General features: G+C 43.3%; 1 protein-coding gene across 1 annotated transcript in view; it reads right to left on the minus strand.

Moving 5' to 3' along the window:
- The window catches only part of GLP1R (glucagon like peptide 1 receptor), an 89,792-nt gene extending 74,122 nt beyond the window's left edge, over positions 1-15,670 (minus strand). Inside the window, exon 1 of the mRNA XM_075089140.1 lies at positions 15,481-15,670. Coding sequence (XP_074945241.1) covers positions 15,481-15,573 — 93 coding nt within the window. The 5' untranslated portion in view covers positions 15,574-15,670. The remainder of the gene's footprint in view (positions 1-15,480) is intronic.
- Positions 15,671-20,647: the final 4,977 nt, after the last annotated feature.

Here is a 20,647-nt window from a genome sequence, read left to right on the forward strand (position 1 = left end):
AGACCACTACCTGTATAAAAATGTTAAGCTAGGAGTCAAATGTTTATTACTCACAAAGAAGCAAAGACTCGAGGACTTCAGCTATTGGAGAAAGAGCCCTTAAGGTCTCTTCATCTATGCTTGTTACTAGACAACTCATGATTTTTCACCTTTTGCCACTAGGAATGGTACATGGCAACCATGGTGACCTTGAGGCCAGAAGGACCCATGATGATATAATCTCATCAATTTCTTGCACAGCAGCTTCTAGAGCCTCCCACTAACTTCCACATCCATCTCACACATGCTAGCTTAACCAGAAACTACCACTCAGACACACATCTAATCTTGACTTCTTGACGATTCCAAGGACAGAGAAGCCACTGCACCCTTAGGCAAGCTGCTACTGTGGTTGATTACCCTCCATATTGAATTCCACACTTATTTCTGGTCTGAGTTGAACTAACCATGCAATAAGTTTCCTTAAAAGGAATTACCTTGCAAAACATCATCTGTCAGAATAGTTTTAATTAATAAAATGGGACTGATATAATTAAAATACACCCGATTCAATTTTCCCTAGATAACAGGTTGGTTAGGACTTGTGACGTTAGATCATTTTTCAGCCTTTTCACAACCCTGTTGGATTAGTATCAGATTAAACAGCTAATAGTTACTAGTGACAGCAAACACAAATTTAATTTTTCATAGTGTTGCTACTCTATGGTTCTGTGCTAATGTTCTGCTCTGGAGCCCTGTAGAGGAGAGGCCAGACTCCTCCACCCCACTGCTGTTAAGACTGAGTTGGTTTCTAACAAAGGAGCCAGTTGTCCTTTAGCCCCAGACTTTTCAGATACTTTAACCTTCATTAGTGTGTTTTAAACTGTTGGCTTGTACTTGTTGCCATCAGCTTCCTTACCTTTTTGCTACACACCATTGCTGGAGTTATTTTAGCCACCACTTCTATTTCTTACACGAATGGCTTAAGTTGTTACGGAAGACTACCACACAGCTGCAGGTACTGGGGCCACTATCAGCATCTTGAACACCTCAAAAAGTCAAAAGTATTTGTGCTTTTATATATTTATTTCCTTTCACGTCATTTTCACTCTTTCAGCTTTGCAGCTGCAGATGCTAGCTTACACTTCTTTCTACTTTTCCAATTAGGAGAAGGAATGGATTGGGTAAACAAGTCAAAATCTGTAGATGGAAGCGGTGCAGTATCAGGGCTGTAGATCACATCTGCTTCTAGAGATTGGTAAAAGCTTTCATGCCTCACTACCCTGCCCAACAAATAAGCCTGTTCCTCAGAGCTAGCAAAGTAGCACGCTGAGGTACTACAGACAACAGTCCCTCTTCCACCTCAGGTATTTTTTTGCTGTAGCAGCATAGATTGAGGACAGACAGTTCACTGAAGCGTTTAAGTTTAAAACAAGTAAGTTAGCCACTCTACGTGAAAGTTCTGCTCAAACATCACACCAACCACACGTGCTTGTGTGTGTCCACACACCCCTCTTACACCCTTCCAAAGCACCCAGTGAATACTGCATTACATGTCCCTTGCCTTCTTCCTTTCTTGCCATCTTCCTCTCGCTGAGAATAGGTGGAGTCTAGGAAGACACGACTCAAAGCACAGGACCTTAAGTGGATTCACAATATGGAACATGAGTAGTCTCCATTCACTTTCTAACTTTAATTATTGAATGCTGCCTAAATTTCTCAGCTGTCTTACCCTCTTTACGTATACACCCATGTATAATACTTGAATGCATATTTTTACTTTGTATGTTATGGAAATGCAGCAAATCTCAACTTAAGATTAGTATCTCCCAAGCTGAGATGCTCTTGCCCTTTTATTAGAAGAGCACCTTCTAAGAAACTCACTACTACAGCTTCTCTCTCAATGTCTTATTACTCTGTCACCCTTAGCTCTCAACAGACTGAAAGCAATCACCAAAATTCCTTAAAAAAAAAGGAAAAAACCCAATCAACCAAAAAACCACAAGTTATTCTTCATCACTAAGTTATAAGATCACAAATTTTAAACCCTTTGACAGACTAGTCAGTAGATCAGATAGACCTTTAAGATTGGCACATGGTACATAGACACCATAGGACATGCTACAATTAAGATTTTACCTAATGAGCCAAACATTCTTATTACCCATGTAGAATTAAAAGCACTAAGTAGAATGGAAAGGAAAGGTCAGCTTTGATAATATTCTTACAGGCCATAGCCCAAATCAGGCTACAAATGGCAGGTACATGAAAAGCCTTGTGGTCCAACAACCTGCAGGAAGCATCCTCTTCCTTTATGGCAACCTAGAGTTATTCAGACCCCGTGAATGAGTCTTTGTGCATGCAAACCTCTCTCAACATCCTTTTCACAACAGTTTCCAATTATTAAAATGAACAAGCCATGAATTCATTAAATTTTCATCCTTTGCATCCTGTCTCCAAAATGAAGACTCATTTACCTATATAGAGTGTTTAAAGAAAAAAGGAAAAATGGAATAATTATTAGCTTTTCAAAACACAAACAAAACACCAAGGCTCATCACTACAACTTAGCAAGGCTCCAGTTTAGTACAGGATCTCACTAGGCTGGTGGCTAGCTAAACAAGCATTTCAGGGGGAAAAAAATCCTAAAAACCTCAGTCTTACAGTGGAGATGTTCAGAAGTGTCCATTTTATGGAATTCAAGGAAAAAACAACACAACCAAAAAAGGCAGTAACTCACTGTACGGAAGACAACCCCGGCCAGAGCTGGGACATGCTCCCTGGAGGAGCCCATTAGATGAGCAGCTTGGGCAACCTGACAAATACACAGGAGACTGGCCAGCTCGTCTGCTTTGTTTCTACCACAACTTTTAATGGAAAGGACACTAACACGCAGAACATTTCTCTTGTCAGATTACTTGGATCAGGAACGGTCAAAAACTTAGGAAGGCGCCAGGATGGAGAAGACAGATGAGAGGGCAAAGAAGGCTAAAGAGAACATGATTTAGTCAAGACCAAAGTAGGCTGACACTTTCCATTCCCAACAGTTCAAATAGTTTATTTTCCAGTTTGGATCACGAAACTAAAAGACAAGCATTGCAAAAGAGGCACAAAGCAGTCAGCTCACAATGGTATTGGAAGTTGATTATTTCCAAGTCAGCTGCCTGTCATCCCATACTTGACAGCGTTCCAAGATTGCTACAAATTTGCCATGAAATTATTTTATTTCCCAGTGACAGTCTGCTGCCCGTGTTGCCTTTCAAGAAACACTTTTCTTCTGTGCTGATCCCAGCTGTCCATTGAGCAGGATACAGACACTTTGAACAGCGTAATAAATCTGTTTATTTTCAGAGTTTGATTTTGGTCCAAATATTTCCAGCATGACAAAAATAGGGGAAAGAGGGAAGAATAAGAACAGCTATAAATTAAAAACAAAACAAAAAACTCCAGAGGCCATAAAATAGCATCAACATAAAGATCAGCATCTCAGATGTAATTTGGGGACAAGATAAAGTATTTGGAATTCAGAATTTTTATGCAAGTTCTTTCTAGCAGCTAATGGGAAATTTAGCTGCTCTTGATCAGCCAGTACACAGATTCTCTCTCCCTCCCCTTCTCTGAAGTACAGGCATATTCATGAATTACTTGAGCATATGAATTTTCTTTAAAGCTTTTTTTAAGCATTATGCCAAGCAGCTTAGATAGAATGGCAAAGCCAAGATTAAAGACGACTAAGTCTTTCTGCTGAAATAAAACTTACACAGTATCTTCAAAGACAACAGGGGACAGCACACAGCAAAGAGCTGCGTGTTTAAAGCCTGATTTTAAACCCAGGCTGTGAACAAAGTTGCTGAACCCGCTGAGAGCTCTACAAGCAAGGGGCAGTACAAGTGACAGACATGAAAGAAACTAATTGAAAGCTTGAGCAAGTAGAAAGTTAACCTCATGAACTATAAAGGATGTTTACATTAGCTTTGTTCTCTCAGTATTACAGCCTTTAAGCTCCCTAAGCAGTATGTGAAAGACCGACTGACAGCTTAGTTTGTTATTAAGCGCCTGGCTCTAAAGAGTAATTGTTTAATAGTACAGATAGTCTCATTGATTAAGATGTCTACCACGCAGCTGTAACGCCTCCTCCCCCCGCAGTCAGTGATACAGGAACCGCGAACATTTTCAGAAAAACATAGCCCTTCAACCCTGACTCAATATAAAAAGGGATTCGTACTCTTCTGCTTTCTGTAGCTGTTACAGATATTTCCAAGGCACCTATCCTATTAGTACCCAAGCACACAAGACTTGGTAAATTAAGCTCACACAGAAGAAAGCTCATCACTACCACTCCTTCCCCAAAAGAGGTATTTGGAAGGGGACACCTTACTGCATGGATTATAGCAACATGCATGTGTCATCATGCTACCCTGTTATTAATAGAGAGAGAGACAACTGCTCCTGCTTTCTATGCAAAATGCAAGACAACACTGTACCCCATTTCCCTTCTTAATAATTAAAACATATGCCCAGAGGAATGTTAATCACCCAATTCCATCTCCCTAAAATGAAGAAAGAACAAAATTAAAAGTTTGCAATTTTAAAATCTTTCTGTGCAAGATTTTCAAGGAAAAAAAAAAAAGAAAGAGGCAAACACACCCCCAAGCCCAAACCCGGGCATTTCTTGTCATCTATCGGCCACAAGATGTTCCCCCAGGCTTGCATAGGGGCCACAGACACACATTTAACATAAATCTTGAGCCACATGTTTCCCTTCTCACCTGGCTATTCCGTTCCCTATTCCTAGAAGAAAGCCTTTATCTGCAAGCACAGGCACTATATCAGATAAAAAAGAACTCTAACAAAGAGCAACAGCTTGTGAACCAGAAGTTTCGTTTCAGCCAGACTCCTTGCCACCAACAACCACTGTCTTGGATGGCACATCTCCCTTGATTGCTCAGGCTAACCATGACTAGTACAGCAACAACACGGAGAGTTTGTTACCCATCTTCTCCTCTTTCCTTTCCCATGTACAGAAGTCAGAGCTTCGTCCCCACAGATGAACCAGCTACTTTTTGTAGTTGAATGCGTGTAGTTTCCACCCACCCTCACATCAAAATCAGTGTTCTGTTGAAAACAACGAACATTTTATCCTGAACAGGTTTTGAGTTTCCCCACAATACACTACCACCCCAGCCTCCTTCCTCCCCCCCCCAAAAAAAAACCCCAACAAACAACAAAAAAACCTCTTTATTATCTTCCGTCTGGGAAAACAAAGAGCATCCTGGAAGATCACCATGAAGGTCCAAACAAGAGACTGCTGTTCACATTTGGAAAGCCTGTGACACCCTTTTGCCAAAATCAAGCAGAAGCAATGAAAGCTGCACTAACTCAAGGCTGCTTCTACAGAAAACTAACAGTCTACGACTCTAACAGCTTCCTCTAGAACTAATACGTAGGGGAAGAGATTAATCCAAGTAAGCATTTGCCCATTTCCCTACCCATATAATGTTTCATTGCTGGTACAATCACGTAACGGTCTATTTGAGTACAGTCAGGTAATTATAAGTCTATTGTATGAATATTTATTAGACCTTTACATCTTGAAAAAAGTTTTGAATGGTGAAATACCACATGTAAACTCAGTTCCTAGTTAATTAAGAAGGATGAAGGGTGACAGAGCATGAAAGAAGGTAAGAGTAAGGAGCAAGATGAACTCTCATTTATCATAAGCAGCAAGGAAGGAGGAAAACGGATCAGGAAATACAGAGCTTTTTGGCTGCTCGATGATTCATCAGCATGGATGCTATCTTGCCACACAAGTAAATAAAGAAACAAACACATTTTTCCTTTGCAGGGCCAGCTCTAGGTGGCCCTGCTTGAGCAGGGAGGTTGGACCAGATGACCTCCTTCCAACCTCAACCATTTTATGATGCTAGCCCCGAGACACCAACATAGCTTAGACAAAACAAGAAAGAAATCAAGAAATGCAGTTTCAAATTCCAGCTTTGTTTCCTGCAACTTACGACCATCTCTACCATTGCAAGGCCATTAAGTCAAGGGTTCAAACTATACAGCTAACATTCTTTTATCCTTGCATCTCTTTAGTAAAAGAATCAGTTTTACTCTAGAAAGCTTTAATAGCCTTATTCATTACCACCAGGTGTCTTAATCCCCAAAGAGCAATGAACAAATTCAGAGCACACTGAATTATTCCACAGATATCTTCTAATGCAAGTTTATCCTTTAACAATAGAGGCCCCTTTGAAGTTCATAGGGAGCTCAGCTGAATGGGACTGAATGCAGGTTTTTTTAAAGAGTTCCCTGTGTCAACTTTTAGCTAAATTCAACTTATAAACAGAAGTGCTGAGATCTGGGCTTAAAGCGTATCTATCACAACACTGATGTGTTGGAACTTAGTTTTCTGAAATACTGTTTGAACATGATGTTTCTAACCACCTTTATACCTGAATGTCTTCCATACCATCTCTGTGATTCTTTGTATTTCATTTAGAGAAGTGACACATATTAAGGATTTGATGCTTTTTGAAAGAAGTCCATTACAAATACATCTTAATTTATTGGACGTGCAATTTATAATTCTGCAGTGCCACTGGAAACAGCATATAATAGCTTCCCGTCTTTTTTCTTTTTTTCCTCCAGTGTCCTCTGCTTGCAGTGACACTGAGATTAAAAGGGACTCTTCTTAGAGTGATGCATTTCAAACAGTACATGACGATTTTTTCTTCATTAAGAAATGGTAATGAAAACGGCAATAGATTAGAGGACACCACAGCATCTGACAAAAGGAAAGACCAATACCTATCTCAAATTATTCCGATCAAACACTATACCTTTAATTTTCCCATCTCAAGGGATAAAAACCAAAAGCTTCATTCACTCTGCTTAACTAGCTTTGTACAGCAGGGTATTTTCATTTGGGAGGAATGGGACTGGGGGAGGAAAGTGGGGACTGACCTAACTGAATATCATTGATCCAATGATACAAGGCTGTATCTCTTATTTGTAACCCATGCACAGCTGTGCCAATATCCACAACACTTTTAAAGGTGACTTATGTGCAAGTGCAGTTTTTCTCCCAGGGTCTGGCTCTTTCCACAACAGAAGTAGCACCTCAGGCAGTTACCTTCCTAGCTGTTGGTGTTCCCTTCAAACTTTGAGCTTACTACTCAGTTTCACATACTGAAACAGAGTGAAAAATTCTCACCCTGTCCAAAAGGCACAGAATTTGGATTTCTGTGTACAAAACTCCCCAGCACAATGATCAGTCTGCAGAGGAGTCACAGCCAGCCATAAAGGCAACAGGCACCTGGACCTCCCAGATCACACCGGTACCTTGCCCTGCCACCCTCTTCCAGCTCCCAAGGGTATAAGTAAATTAATTCATTTCGTGAAGTAGTAACCTGAATAGAGCATTCTGTAACTTATAAACCAAGTCTTTTGAAAGTTTCCTGGTTTTCTCCCTCCAATTTGGCATAAAGTAAGACACCTGATGCTTGTCAATGCTTCTGTACAACCAACCCTTTCTGTATGTCAAAATGTCTTACAGCAACTTCTATACAGCACTTTAGACATGTCAGAGGAGCAAAGTTACCAGTTTCCATCTTGAAGAAAATCTATGAAGTGGCTACTGCATTGCCAGGAGTCTGTGCACATCAGGAAGTGAATCTTATGATAGAAGCACATGGATATCAGGCATGTCAGTCTTTCCCAGAAGATTTGAAAGGCAATAATTACTATTTTTCACACCACAGCTTAGTAGTTACATTAACCCCATACTTCAGAATTTCTACCAGGCACCTGCAGAAGCAGAAAACTAGACCAGAAACACACTCCAAAGGGAGGAAGGCTTCTGCCATTACTTTACCTCCAATAATTCTGAGTTAGTCTCCTTTACAGAAGGGAGCAAAAAAGTCTGCTGGGTCGCTGACAGCACATATGGCACGCTGTGCCTAGGATTTACCTTGCACTTGACAAAAAGCTAAGACAGAGACAAATATCACAGAAGAATGTGAGACAAAAGTGACGAGAAAGCTAGCCAAATATCTCCAACCCCTCCCGAAAGATGGGGCTTTAGAGGTGAACTGCAGCACAGAATACAAGCTTTAGCCACACCACCAAGGCTCCTGCTAACATGCACATCAAATACTTTCTCCTATGCTTTGTGCATATGCGGCCTCAAATCTAACAGCTAACTTAAAAACACAGAGTCTCCCCATCTAACTGAGCACAGGCCCTTTGCCCTTTCTTCTCTCCATTAAAAGCTGACTATGTCACCTTGAAAAAATAAAAGATTTGGTGAGACATACCAATTGCAGAGACATACTGTACCCTCTCACCTACTACCCTCCAAAAGCCCTATACAGTGACTGCAAAATTCAAACAAAACAATGGATGCTCTGCAACGCTATGGAAGTTCAGTTCTGTTTTAGGAGGGGTTTTTTTGGTTTCGTTTGGGTGGGTTTTGGTTTTTTTTGTGCAGGGGCAGGAGCTGGGAGGGGTTTGGGAGGCTTGGGGTGGGTGGGGTTGGGGTTGTTTGTTTGTTTGTTTGTTTTTTTAGGGTGGTGGCAGGTTTTGACACCCAAAGTAACAAAGTAATCCTCTGATTTATTTGCTCGAAGAGATTCTTAGAAGACTGAGTCATGCTTGCTGCAGCTGAGAAATCATCTACTTGCCACGCCTTCTTTATTCCCTCCAGTCATACCCTACACTGTCAAGCCGTCCAATTATACTCTTATGTGGGCCTTTTCCAATTATGGGGTTTTTTTCAGATGCTAATAAAGGCTGAACTAATGAAAGAGATGAGCAAATGCAAAATTTGACTCATAATCTGGTCACGTTAAAAACAAACTCTTTGAAACTTAGTTGCAAAGAGTTGGGCTGCAATGAAACAATTGGAATATGCTTTGAGAAAAAAAATTTCTGTTTTCAGAATAAAACAATACATAAGGATGAATATCGCATCCAGGAGATGTTGGTGAATACCATGAGCAGTGTTGATATCTATAAAGCAGAAAGGGAATAAGAATATTAGCAAATGGAAGAATAAGACAGTTGTTTCCTATGGGAAAGAAACACATAGAAGTTTGTTCTAGCAGAACTCGGGAAAAGGAAGATTGATGCTACATATCCTGAAATATCCCATCTGATTTTAAAGAAGTGCGATCCACACACTCCTTTGGAACGAGTTTTGTACATCTCCCTTGATTATCGGAGCTCAATCGTAAAGCAGGTTCACTTTCCTGAACTTCTCCTGTAGTGCAGCAGTGAGAGTGCACAGGAGCAGCAGCAGAGCAAGGAAAAGGGCAGCAGCAAACAGCTAAAACTACAGATCAAGACAAGAACGCAAGTTTCAAAAATTGTCCCAAAGGCATCGAAGAAGGCACTGGGAGAGTGGCAGGGCACATGCATAAGTGAGACAAGGCAAGAACAGAATAAGAGAATGCAGATGAGCTCAATGGACAGAAAAATATGGTAATTGGGAAAGCCAGCATAAAACAATTTAGGAAAAAGACAGCAAGAGGTTGAACTAACAATGAAATGCAATAAATTAAAAGAAAAATAGCAGTCAATACCAGACTGCACTAAGATGGCAATCCATTAACAATCGATTATAGTGAAACAGCAGTAAGACGTAGTCAGTAAGATAACCAGCTGGAGGAACTATTCTTTTCTACATATGTAGACTACAATTTCTTCTACACAGTTACAATTTTTAATTGTTCATTCAATTAAATCAGGCCTGCGTCTTTTCTGTACATAGCCGCAGTATTTATGACACTATTAAGAAGCCCTACTGGAACCTGGGCAGGGGGTTGCTCACAAGGTTTGCATGCGAGCATTAGGGAAAGATTCTTACGCTATCTCACCCACACTTAGCAAGCTGTATCAGTTCATTCACATACATCGGAGGGCAGGGGTTATTGTTTGTTTCTTTAAGAACATAAAACCATAAAGATTAAGGGGAAGATAACTGGTAGAAATCCATTCATATTCTCCTCCACAAAGATCTGCCGTGCTGTATCCCAGGAACACTGTCTGTACAGCTTACTGAAGTCCGATAAAACTGCAGGGAGTTTCCCTTCGCACGGAACCACATTCGTGGCAGTGAGAGCAGAGTCATCTACTTTCCTTCAGCAGTGGAAGAGGTGGACTTTCCACACTTATGCTTTACAAACCACAGATGATGTTGAAGCAACTTTGCTTGGAGATTGAAGCTTGTCCTCGTTCACACCGAAGGATCACTGAATGCAGGAGATCATAGGCCAGCACGGTTGCAACTTATAAATATCAGTTTCCAATAATGAACAAAAAGAGGCATTAAAAACAGTGTTCAGGCACCAGAGGCAAACTTATATTCACCTAAGTCCAAATTTGCTGCATTTTGTATAAAACTATGACATTTGAAGGGGCTACCTTCCATTTGGCAAGCTAGAGATCCCTAGATACTGCTCACCCTGTCCCTCTTCTGATGGGAAGCACTAGATGCAAGCATTAAACTCAGTCCTTTCTCAGGTAGCTACATTAGGAAGACTTGATTTAATTAAAGGAGCTCCTGCACAATGTTTTAATTCAGCCTCAGAAGAAAACAACATTGTAGGGCTTAAATAGAAGGTCTCTTATCCACTGAGCAGACAACTTTTTTCCATAGCAAAGACATACCAGCTATTGTGTAAACTTACTTTTTTTAAAACACAAACTAATAGAACTGATGCACTGCACCAAGGAAACTTGAGCAGACAACCTTGGCGGCAGTACATACACTGGTTTACCACAGAGAAAGAAATACAAAAGCTTTTAATGAAAGAAGCTGAACGCAAAGATAATAGCTTCCATTTCACTACAGCATTGCAGAAGGAAACAATTGGTTTCCCAAAGGACTGCTCCAAGTTATAACTAGCAAAGGCCCTGTGATTTCAGACATAACAGCTCCTCCTGATCTGTCCTCTCAAGTACTGGCAATCAATTAACACAGCAAATTAAAGCTCAGTTTAGTCTGACAGGCTAACAGAAACAAGATATGATACAATGCCTTTAAAAATCTCTTTGACAGCCAGCAGACAACTGTTTATGCTTTATATATCGGGCCCAGTTTCACTGAACTTTATTGCAGCTACAGAGCTACAACTTTTGGAGGGCAAGAGTTCTAGTTTTGCAAAGCTCCATCCCTGTCACTTTGGGAATATGAGTTTTTCTTCTCACAGAAGGGTGCTACACATGTTTCACTGCAGATGCAGCCATGAAACATCCCCTTCCATGCCCAACTGTATCTGCCTACATTTTACCTCAAATACTTTTGTCCAAATTCTTTCAGACTGCTGCCTAGTTTGGGGTGTGTGTGTGCAGTAATGGCACTAGAAATATGGGGAAGGTAGAAAGATTTGATAACTGTTTCACTAACTTAGACTTGCCTGGACCAGACATCAGAGCTTTAAAACGATGCATACGGCCACGTCATTGTTCTGCTGCGTGAAATACAGTCCTCTCCTTTGGGCCTTGGAGATCCAACATCCTAGGCTCCTTAAGCCTGGAATGTCATGTGTGTGTGTGTCCCCCATAAATTTAGGTTTGGGATATTATAACAAGTAATTAAGTATCTTCTCTCTAGCATGTATAATCAGATTTGCTGTGTTTGCATCTGGTTTTATAGCACACACACTACCACTAGCTTTATAGAGTTTCTAGAAAATTAGAGTTATTTCTAGAAAAAACACAAACAACAAAGCCACATTATTCTGAGTACATAAAGGTGTTAATCATTTGGGATGCCAATTTAATCCATATTAATTTAGATTATTTTACTATTAAGCAATTTCAAGTTTTATATCATAGTAATATAGTAATGAATTTAGGTAGACAGCAAATATTAAGTTTTGAAGAACCTGGCCACATCCCTGGGAAAGAAGCCCATTACCTAGAAGCCAGCCAAGTATCTTTGGATAATAACTACAGTAAGGTAGCACAGTGTCAGACCTTGTCTCCTCATCCTTTTCTCCACTGCTTTCTATACCACTGCCAGGATGTGCTGCTGAGACTTGTCTAGCACGTTTTGATTTTCAGAGTGCAGGCAACAAGACCACCAGCTCCATGTGAGCTTTTGGGAGCAGAAAATGGAGAAGGAAAAAGAATAACACAGAACTTCCAGCCAGCCTCCCCCGTATGGAGGGGGTTTTGCCCAGGTGAAGACCCAACTAGTCAAGATGCAGTCCAAGTCCCCACCCTTCCTTCCCCATGGAGTCACTAGTTTCTGGGTCACTTTTCTCTTTGTTTTTCAGCCAAACTCTATAACCATTTTCTTACCCTAATGACTTCCAGCGACCTCAAATCTACAGGACAGGTTCAATTCTCTCAGCATTAGGGCATGCCACAAAAGGCAAGAAGTCAAAATAGGCATAGTCCTGCAAGCCCGTGCCTGGACATCCAAACACACAGGGACCTCTGTGCTGGCAAGGGCAGAGTACAGCAGACTAATGAGGCATTTAAACCACCCTCCCACACTGCATCATAGCTTATCAGGATTCAAAGCTAGCACTCTCAGAGACAAATACCTGATCCTAGGTATCTGTGGCTAAAGAAGCAGATGCTGCAGAACCAGAAGCAGCCATGGCAGGCTTCAGAAGGTTGAGCAAATAGCAGTAACTACATGCGCCCCTAACACCTGCAGCCTAAGAGGTCATGCTGACTGTTGGTTTGGAAAACAGACTAGCAACTATCTAAATAAGCCTGAATAATACAATAGCACCTGAGAGCACCAATAACATGCACATACCTAAATACGCATATGCTCTAATTAACGTTGATATTGATGTGAATACTTTTCAATTTCTACACAAGAGCACTCCAAAAATAGCAACTGAGGAGAGCAAAAGATCTGTAACCTTTCCATTGAATTCAATTGTTTGTACTTCCACCCGAGAGCCCATATTATTCACATTTGAGCCTGTGGGACAAAAGCACTGGGGTGGTTTGAAGAACAGAACCCCCAGTTAAGAACTGGCACAGCTCCTGTCAGCTCTTCACTGACATTTAAACTACTTCAATATTATCTTATCAAACCTTTGAGCATAAGCACTCCGTTAGAAAACTGTGATCTGAAATCCAAATCCAAGAGACAACCAGGTAGCAGAGAACCAGCATCCAGCTGTGTGCCAGCTCTGTCAGCAGCAGGACTTTGCTGCTCAAGGCCAAGCAGGGAAAGGACACAGGCTTGTCATTAGTAATAAGATTCTGCAATGCAGCCATGTGCTACCAGCTCTTGGTCCTTTTACTACCCCCAACACAGTAAGGAAGATCTAGACACTTAGTAAGCAATTTCCAGTCCCCCTGCATTCAAGATGAGGCAGGTAAGCAGCACCACCTCAAACAAGAATTCTGGACTTCCGTTTTTCTTCCCTCTATGTACATTTTCAGCTTTTTCTTCTCCCTCTGCCCTTTCTCACTTGTTTGAGGGGTTGGGAGGGGAGGGGGGAAGGTCAAAGCAAAACAGTAGTCACAGCATCAATAAAATACTTCCTCCCCCAACCCGGTATCAAATCGTTCTGCCTTCATCACACAACTGTCTTGCAGCTAATTGTATCACCTCGGTTTTACTATCCACTACTGCATAAGCAGTGCTATTTTCAGTTGACTTGAAATACTACCTTTAACACTATTGTGCATGGAACCTGAGAAAAGCCTCCCGACAGCAGCAAAAGTCCCACACTTTTGTATACTTAGCACTGAGCAGAGTACTTGTACATTTTCTCAGCATACAACAAGCACAGTCACTGCTCTAGACAAGTTGTCAGGTAAGACCCTCTAGCGTCATAAGAGGCTATAAAAGTACTTATTTTACTGCAAGACTGAAGCCAAAGGGCAATCGTAGTGTTGAAACCAGAGAAGCCTCTTTCTTCTCACCTCCCCCCAGTTCTGCATCCAGCTAAAGACAGCCCCTTTGCTAGGAAAGGTACTTCATGTTCACTCTCTGCCTCTGGCAGCGCCATGGTTAGTTTGCTCAGTGGTACAAGATCAAGCTGCTCAGTGCCTTATCCTGTCAAATAACAAACACACCCACGGATGGAGGCTCCCAAGCCTCTCTGGGCCCCCTTTCAGTATCTGATTATCTTCATGATGAAGAGGTTTTGCTGACAGGAATTTTCCCTGATGCAACTTGTGCCTGTTGCTCCTTTGATATGGGTCTGATGTCCACAACAAGGAAAAACAAAACCACAAAAAAACCCCAGAAGCCAATACCTAAGACAACCCCACAGACTGAGACCTAGCTGGGTCTTAGTTAAGTCACTCTTAGTTAAGACTGGTTAAACAGATCATCTTAGCACTGTTCTGTATAAATCAGTACCCTTAAAAACTTTTAACTGCGAAGAAGCCGCACAGACAGTAAGCTTGGTCTGTCATCAGCTTCACTGTCCCTTCCTTCACCTCTGCAGCCCACAACCTCACCTCCGAGCCTGCCCTTGCTCTCCCCACAGCAGCAGCCCTCCTCCCGTCACCTCCACCCCCCCAACCACCTTCTCTCGTCTCTCTCTGTCCCCAGCCCCACCAGACCACAGGCAGCCCTCTCCATCCACCACCCCTTCCCTCACCCACTCCCTCTTCTCCATCGCCTCTCGTTGCTCTTCACGATGATCATACTTTGTTTTCCCACCCTGACGCTCCGGGGCTCTTCCGCGACACAGCTCGGCAGGGCTGGCAACTTCACACACCTCCCACCCGTGGGACGCCCACGGGTCCCGCGAAAGGTCAGGAAAACCCAGCGGCCCGTTTCTCGCTGTCGCGCCGCCGGAGGGAGCGCTGGGGTGACCCGCCGGGCGTTTCGGGGAGGCAGCCCCGGGCAGCCCCCGCCCGCCGGCCCCCGCCCGGTTCGGTAAAGGGGTTTCCCGCCGGCTCCCTCCCCTCGCAGCCCACTGCCACGGCCCCGCTCGGGTTTTCCCACGGCGCCGAGCTCGTTTGACACGACGAACGGGCGTGTTATTGCCGGGAGGGGTGGGGGGGGCGCGGCGCGTTATCTGAAGGGCAGCGTCCCCGCTTCTTTCCTCCTCTCCGGCCGCCTTAAACCCAAACTCTACAACCCCCCGCCCGAGAACCCCGCAGGGGCGCACGCCACGGGCGCGGGAGTGGCGCGCCGCCCCACGCGCGGAGCGTCCCCGCGCACCAACCCCGCCGCCCGCCTTGGTGCGGGCACCCAAAAAGTAACGCTTTCAACTTGTAACTTGCCCTCGAGGCGCGCCCGGGCACCGCGGCCGCCCCGCACAGCACTCCCGCCTCCCGCTCCGCGCACCCCCGCGGCGGAGAGCGGCCCCCGCGCCGGCGCTGACGGGGCGCGGGGGCGCGGAGGAGCCTCGGGGCGGCGGGGGTGTGGGGCGGCGGTGTGGGGCCGGGGCGGACGGGCCGGGCCCGCCGGGCAGGGGCAGGCACAGCCACCCGAGCAGCCCCAGCCGCTGAGCGCGGCCGCGCGAGTTGGGCGCAGGGCGCCGGCAGCGCCGCGGCACTCACCCGCCTCACCGGGAGGGACCTTCCCGCGGCCGCCAGCAGCAGCAGGAGGAGGAGGAGGAGAGCGAAGCCGAGCGGCGGCGGGGAGAGGGGCATGTCCGGGGCGGCCCCCCCCCGCCATGCGCGGGGACCCGGCCAGGCTCCGGCTCCCGCTCCCCGCGGAGGCTCCGCGGCGGGGGACGGCGGTCGCTTTTGTAGCGGCGTCGGAGGCGGGGACGGGGCCGGGGCCGGGGCCGGGGCGGCCGAGGTGCGGCGCGGAGCGGCAGGGCGCGGTGCGGTGCGGTGCGGTAGGGGCTGTGCGCGGCCCGGCGGCGCTGGGGCTGCGGGGGTCGCCCCTTGGCGCGCAGGGCGGGCGGGCCGGTGGCCGGTGTCGTCAGCGCGAAGGGCTGTTTCGGGAGGGGAAGGAAAAAGCAAAAAAAAAACCACAACGGAGAAAATGCCTTTGCGATCCTGGCCCCCCTCTCTTCACCTTCTTTTATTTTAATCTGACTTTGTCCAGGCTCGGGCATCTTGGTGGCCTTCGTGCTTTTCCGCGACGTCCGGGTTTTATTAGTTTTTAATCACAAGTAGGTGCAATCACCCGTTTATAACATGAATTTGCAGAGGTGCACGTCAGATCGGAGCTTGGTTTCCAACTTGAAGTCAGGGCACAGTTCAGTCCTGGCAGTAGTATGATGTGTAAATTTGGAGGATTTAGAAAACTTACTTGTCTCGCAAAAGTGTGCTCTGAATTTGTTTTGTACTAGATTCATATTATTGTCCTTATGTATTCACTTTGCGCTGACTAGCAAAACCAAACCTTCAATAAATCACGTATATTTGGTGAGATTGTACACCAGTATCTGGAAGAAGAAAGCACACAGAACCTAACAGATTTAGAAGGAAAGCTCAACATTGAACAGGGAACTTGGGAATAGGTTTCACATTGGTCTGTTAGATGCTACTGGAATACAAAGAAGTTAATAGCTTAAATATTAATGACGTATATTAATTTCAAATACAACACAGCATCAGGCTGATGCTTTGGGAATGTAACTAGTCAGAGCAGCGATGCTGTGAGATCATGAAATCCCTCAGCATGTGAATTGCCAGGACAGCGGTGACATCTCAATGCATAACTCCAGGCAGAAAGAATTTGCCATGGTGGTCTGGCTGACTGAAGGATGAAAAGATACTTCCTTCAACTTTTGTAAAGTGAGAGAAAACAAAGGTGGAAGGAAAAAAAATTACTCCCAAAGAAGAGAGAAAGAACGTGCATTTTGGGTTGTTAAAGACATGATGCCCAAACTCTCCAAGTTAGTTAAAACCCCTAATGTCTGCCTCAGGTAATGTTTTTTATGTCGCTCGTTGAGATTAATTTTTTTACTATCCCAGTAAAATAAATACTCTCTTCCTGTAGAATAAGTATGTCTGCTACAGACATTGCTGAAGACATAGGGAACAGTGAGAAGGAATGAAGAATGAAGATTTAATTGCAAAAGCATGTTCAGCCACAGCATTGTCACCTGGAACAACAAAAAGATTCTCTGATTTTTAAAGAAATCAGCGATTCCCTGGATTTAAAAGATTTAAACCCATACCTGATGCTTGCCTCAGATGGATGAAGATAATGAGACAGGGAAAATTCTGCTTATTTTGCCTGAATCTGTATTTTTGTGCGTGCACGTTCCAAGACAAATTACACGTAGATACAAGAAACTTCTGAAAAAAACTACATTTCTGTTACCTGCAGTCATCTCATGTCCTGAAGGAAACAACCGGAGAGCACCTGCTATACCAGACTGCCGAGAAACATGACTAGGGAAACTAACAGTTGGCTGTTAACTGTTTTATGTGGTTTGACTCCCCGGAAAGGCTAACAGAGGGCCGTGCCCAAGCCTAGTTACACCTCACAGGAGTGTTTTACTTGAAGCCTGACACCTATTCCCCTTTGGAAGTGCCTATGGGCTGGCCTTTCCTCCTGGCACCTGAAGACCATACATGTTACACGTCCTTTCAATAAAACAACAGAAATACCAGACAACTGAGCAAAATATCCTCCAGCTTCCTTCAGGCCTGGCAACAGAAACCTTTAAATTAAGGGAAAGAAACCTCTTCCACCTGGACAGCACCGCCAGCCTTAGCGGGGTGCACAGACTTCACGTGCAAATCTCTACTGCTTTCTACTGTTTCTGCACCAGGCGTATTATTTAAGTTTTCCAGTTAGGACTTCTGCTCCCAAGAGGACTCCCAGCACCTGTGCACAGCAGAGGGCCGGCTGCTTTTGCAAGACCTTAATTGGCTCACGTCTCTGTTGAAGAGCCTTATCAGGGCTATGAGGGTGACATATATCACTCTGGAAGCAGAGGTATTATTTTGAAATAATTCTGCTTTCCAGAAATAATCAAAGGTAACTTTTTAGGTGTAATGACATCATACATTAGTGTTATCTACATTAGTGTTTTCAGAGGGAAAAAAAGAAAGCATCAGAGTAAACTCCAAACAGGCACATATTCAATGTGCCCATTAAGAAGCTATTATCAAACTTCAGAAGGCTGAACAAGTCCTATTGACTTAAATCACTGTAATAAGAGAGACATTTTCCAAGAGATGGAAAGGTACTTTTCCAACAAATTCAAGTCTTGGTGGGGGTGGGGTGGTAGAAATACTGAAGAAAGTTTTCTCTAAAGCCTGCATCTGCTGGATTTTTGTCATATTTATTCATGGTTTTATTAATACTAAAATTTAACTTGATCATTTTTCAGTGTTCATGTAAGAAAAGAACAGTCTGAAAATAGCCAAGCGAAGCATTAAAATGATACTATCCAAATTTGAAATTAGCTGGGGGGCCTTTCTGTTTGAAAGATACTCTGCAGTGAGCCGAGGAAGCTTTGTACAACTTAAGAATTTTGTTTGTTCAGGCAAACACCTCTTTTTCTGTAGCTGAAGGACTGCAAATGCTATTTAAAATGCAGGACTTCGCAATGTCCCTCTTGTTCCTCTACCTCTAGGCTAGACCGAACCTCTCAAATGTATTAAGGAGAAGGAACCTTCCAGTTACACCGCAGCACGTGGATTGCTGTACTCCTATGACTGTTGAGCATTATTAATGTGATTTAGTGTATTTTGAGGGCAAAACTGCATTTTGAAAAAGCTTGGTGTCTCTTTTAATAACCTCCCCTGATAATCCTTTTCTGCAGAAACAGCATAACCGGTGGCTTGCCATGGGATCCTCCCATGGGTGAAAGACAAAGCCTTCACAAGGGTCCCGGCTCTCTCACGTGAGACTGAATGCTTTGTTTCTGAAACTTTCTAAAGAGAAAAATCTGTTTCACAGAGAAACTGCCCGTTTCTGCTGTGACATTTGCTGAGTAACATTTTCCCAAGCTGTCTTAGGCAGTGTCCTAAAGAATGGTATCAGTTTTCAGTGCAAGTTACGCACTTTGTGCTTCTCCATGACCAATAATTATTCGCTTTTATAAGCATCGTCTTTTATAAGAAGTCTGTTTATGGGAAAGAGGCATACAATTATTGGAAACAACCGCAGCGCAAGTAGATCTAAACTCGTTGTGAAATTTTATTCCTTTCTATCTTGTATATTTGAAGTTGCAGGGTACAGGGTTGCTGAGATTTGGAGAATGAAGTGTATTATGTAAACTTGGGATTTATATGAAAAATGGAGGGATCTGCTGCCCTGAACAGTGCCTGTGTAAGAGTTGCCCATGTGCCTGAAAGGCTGTTAGCTGTTTACTCTTGTGTTTTGTAGCAGTAGTGTGCCACAGCAGTGAATACGCTTCGGCTCATTGTTTTTCTTTACAAAGCCCAGAGGAACTGTCAGTAAAGATCTTTCCAAGCTCAATAAAAGCTGAAGTATCTGAGCTGAGGCCCAGCACCTATGAAGTTATTCAAATGTATCACTTAGAAATTTGAAATACGTTTTTAGGAAATGAAGCAGAAGAATTTTAGTGTTGAATCATTGAATGTGGATGGTGTTTGTAGAATTTTAATTTGCATAGATACCTACTTAACTGAAATAAAAGTTCATTTAAGCGAAATCCTTCTGTAGACCTCCTGGGTAAAAAAAAAAAGGAAAGGTAGCTCTGAGGTAGCTCTCATTATGCAAATGAGAGTTACAAACACATAAGCTACAGCTGCAATTACAAGCACATCAGTGTTTAGAAGGGACATCATCTCGCCTGGGAGCGATATATACTTCAATATCTTTGACGAAATTTAATCATCTGAATTGTACCTTGAAACCTGGTCTTTGGGGAATGGGTAATTTAAGCATCTTAGTAATATTCAGAATGATCTTACAGTATTCTAGATCAGAACATGGCTACAGCAAATAGTTACGTGACAGATTAATGTACAAAACTTAAATGTGCATTAGGAAGCAGGGGAATTTCTTCTGGTTACTGGTTGTAGTACTCATCCATGCATTAAATCTCATAGAATCACAGAATGGTTTGGGTTGGAAGAGACCTTAAAGACCATCTAGTTCCAACCCCGCTGCCATGGGCAGGGACACCTTCTGCTAGATCAAGTTGCTCAATAAACTCATTATTTTTAGTTTAGTGCTTATAAGTGCTAATTGTTCTGTTACCTAAGTAACCTGCCCATATGTCGGAGAATGTGCTCAGTACATGAGATGTCTCATGGTAGCTACGCAGTGCTGGAGTGTAGGGGTTGAAATCACCCAGATTTCTATAACGTGTGGTATTGTAGATGCAGACTCAGAATGAATGAATGTAAGTTGTTGCTAGTTTGCAGTTCCAGACATAAAGGCCTGCTATTATGAAAATATACAAGAAGAACGAGTAGTGCTTGAGCAAAATGGACAGCTCAGTTTTTCAGCTCTCAGGTAGTATGGCTTGTACACTTTGGGTTATATATTACTTGGTGACAACAAAGAAATGAGTGCAAAGTTTGTTTGGTTTTTTTTTTAACTAGAGTTGTGTGAACTACATAATGCACTGAAATAGCTGTATCTACTTTTGGGGTCTAGCTGCCTTGCGGAATTTATTCGATGTAATGATTTTGTGGAGAGAATGATTTAGATAGGTATCTCATTTCAACACAAAGCTTACCTCCTCTGTCTTATAAAGAAGAAATTGCTTTAAATCTTTTCCATAAAATGTTGTTGAAGGATTCATATGGCCCTGTGTTGAATAATTTGTGAATCTGACCC

Source organism: Phalacrocorax aristotelis, chromosome 3 (genome assembly GCF_949628215.1).
Source record: "Phalacrocorax aristotelis chromosome 3, bGulAri2.1, whole genome shotgun sequence".
Lineage (NCBI taxonomy): Eukaryota > Metazoa > Chordata > Aves > Suliformes > Phalacrocoracidae > Phalacrocorax > Phalacrocorax aristotelis.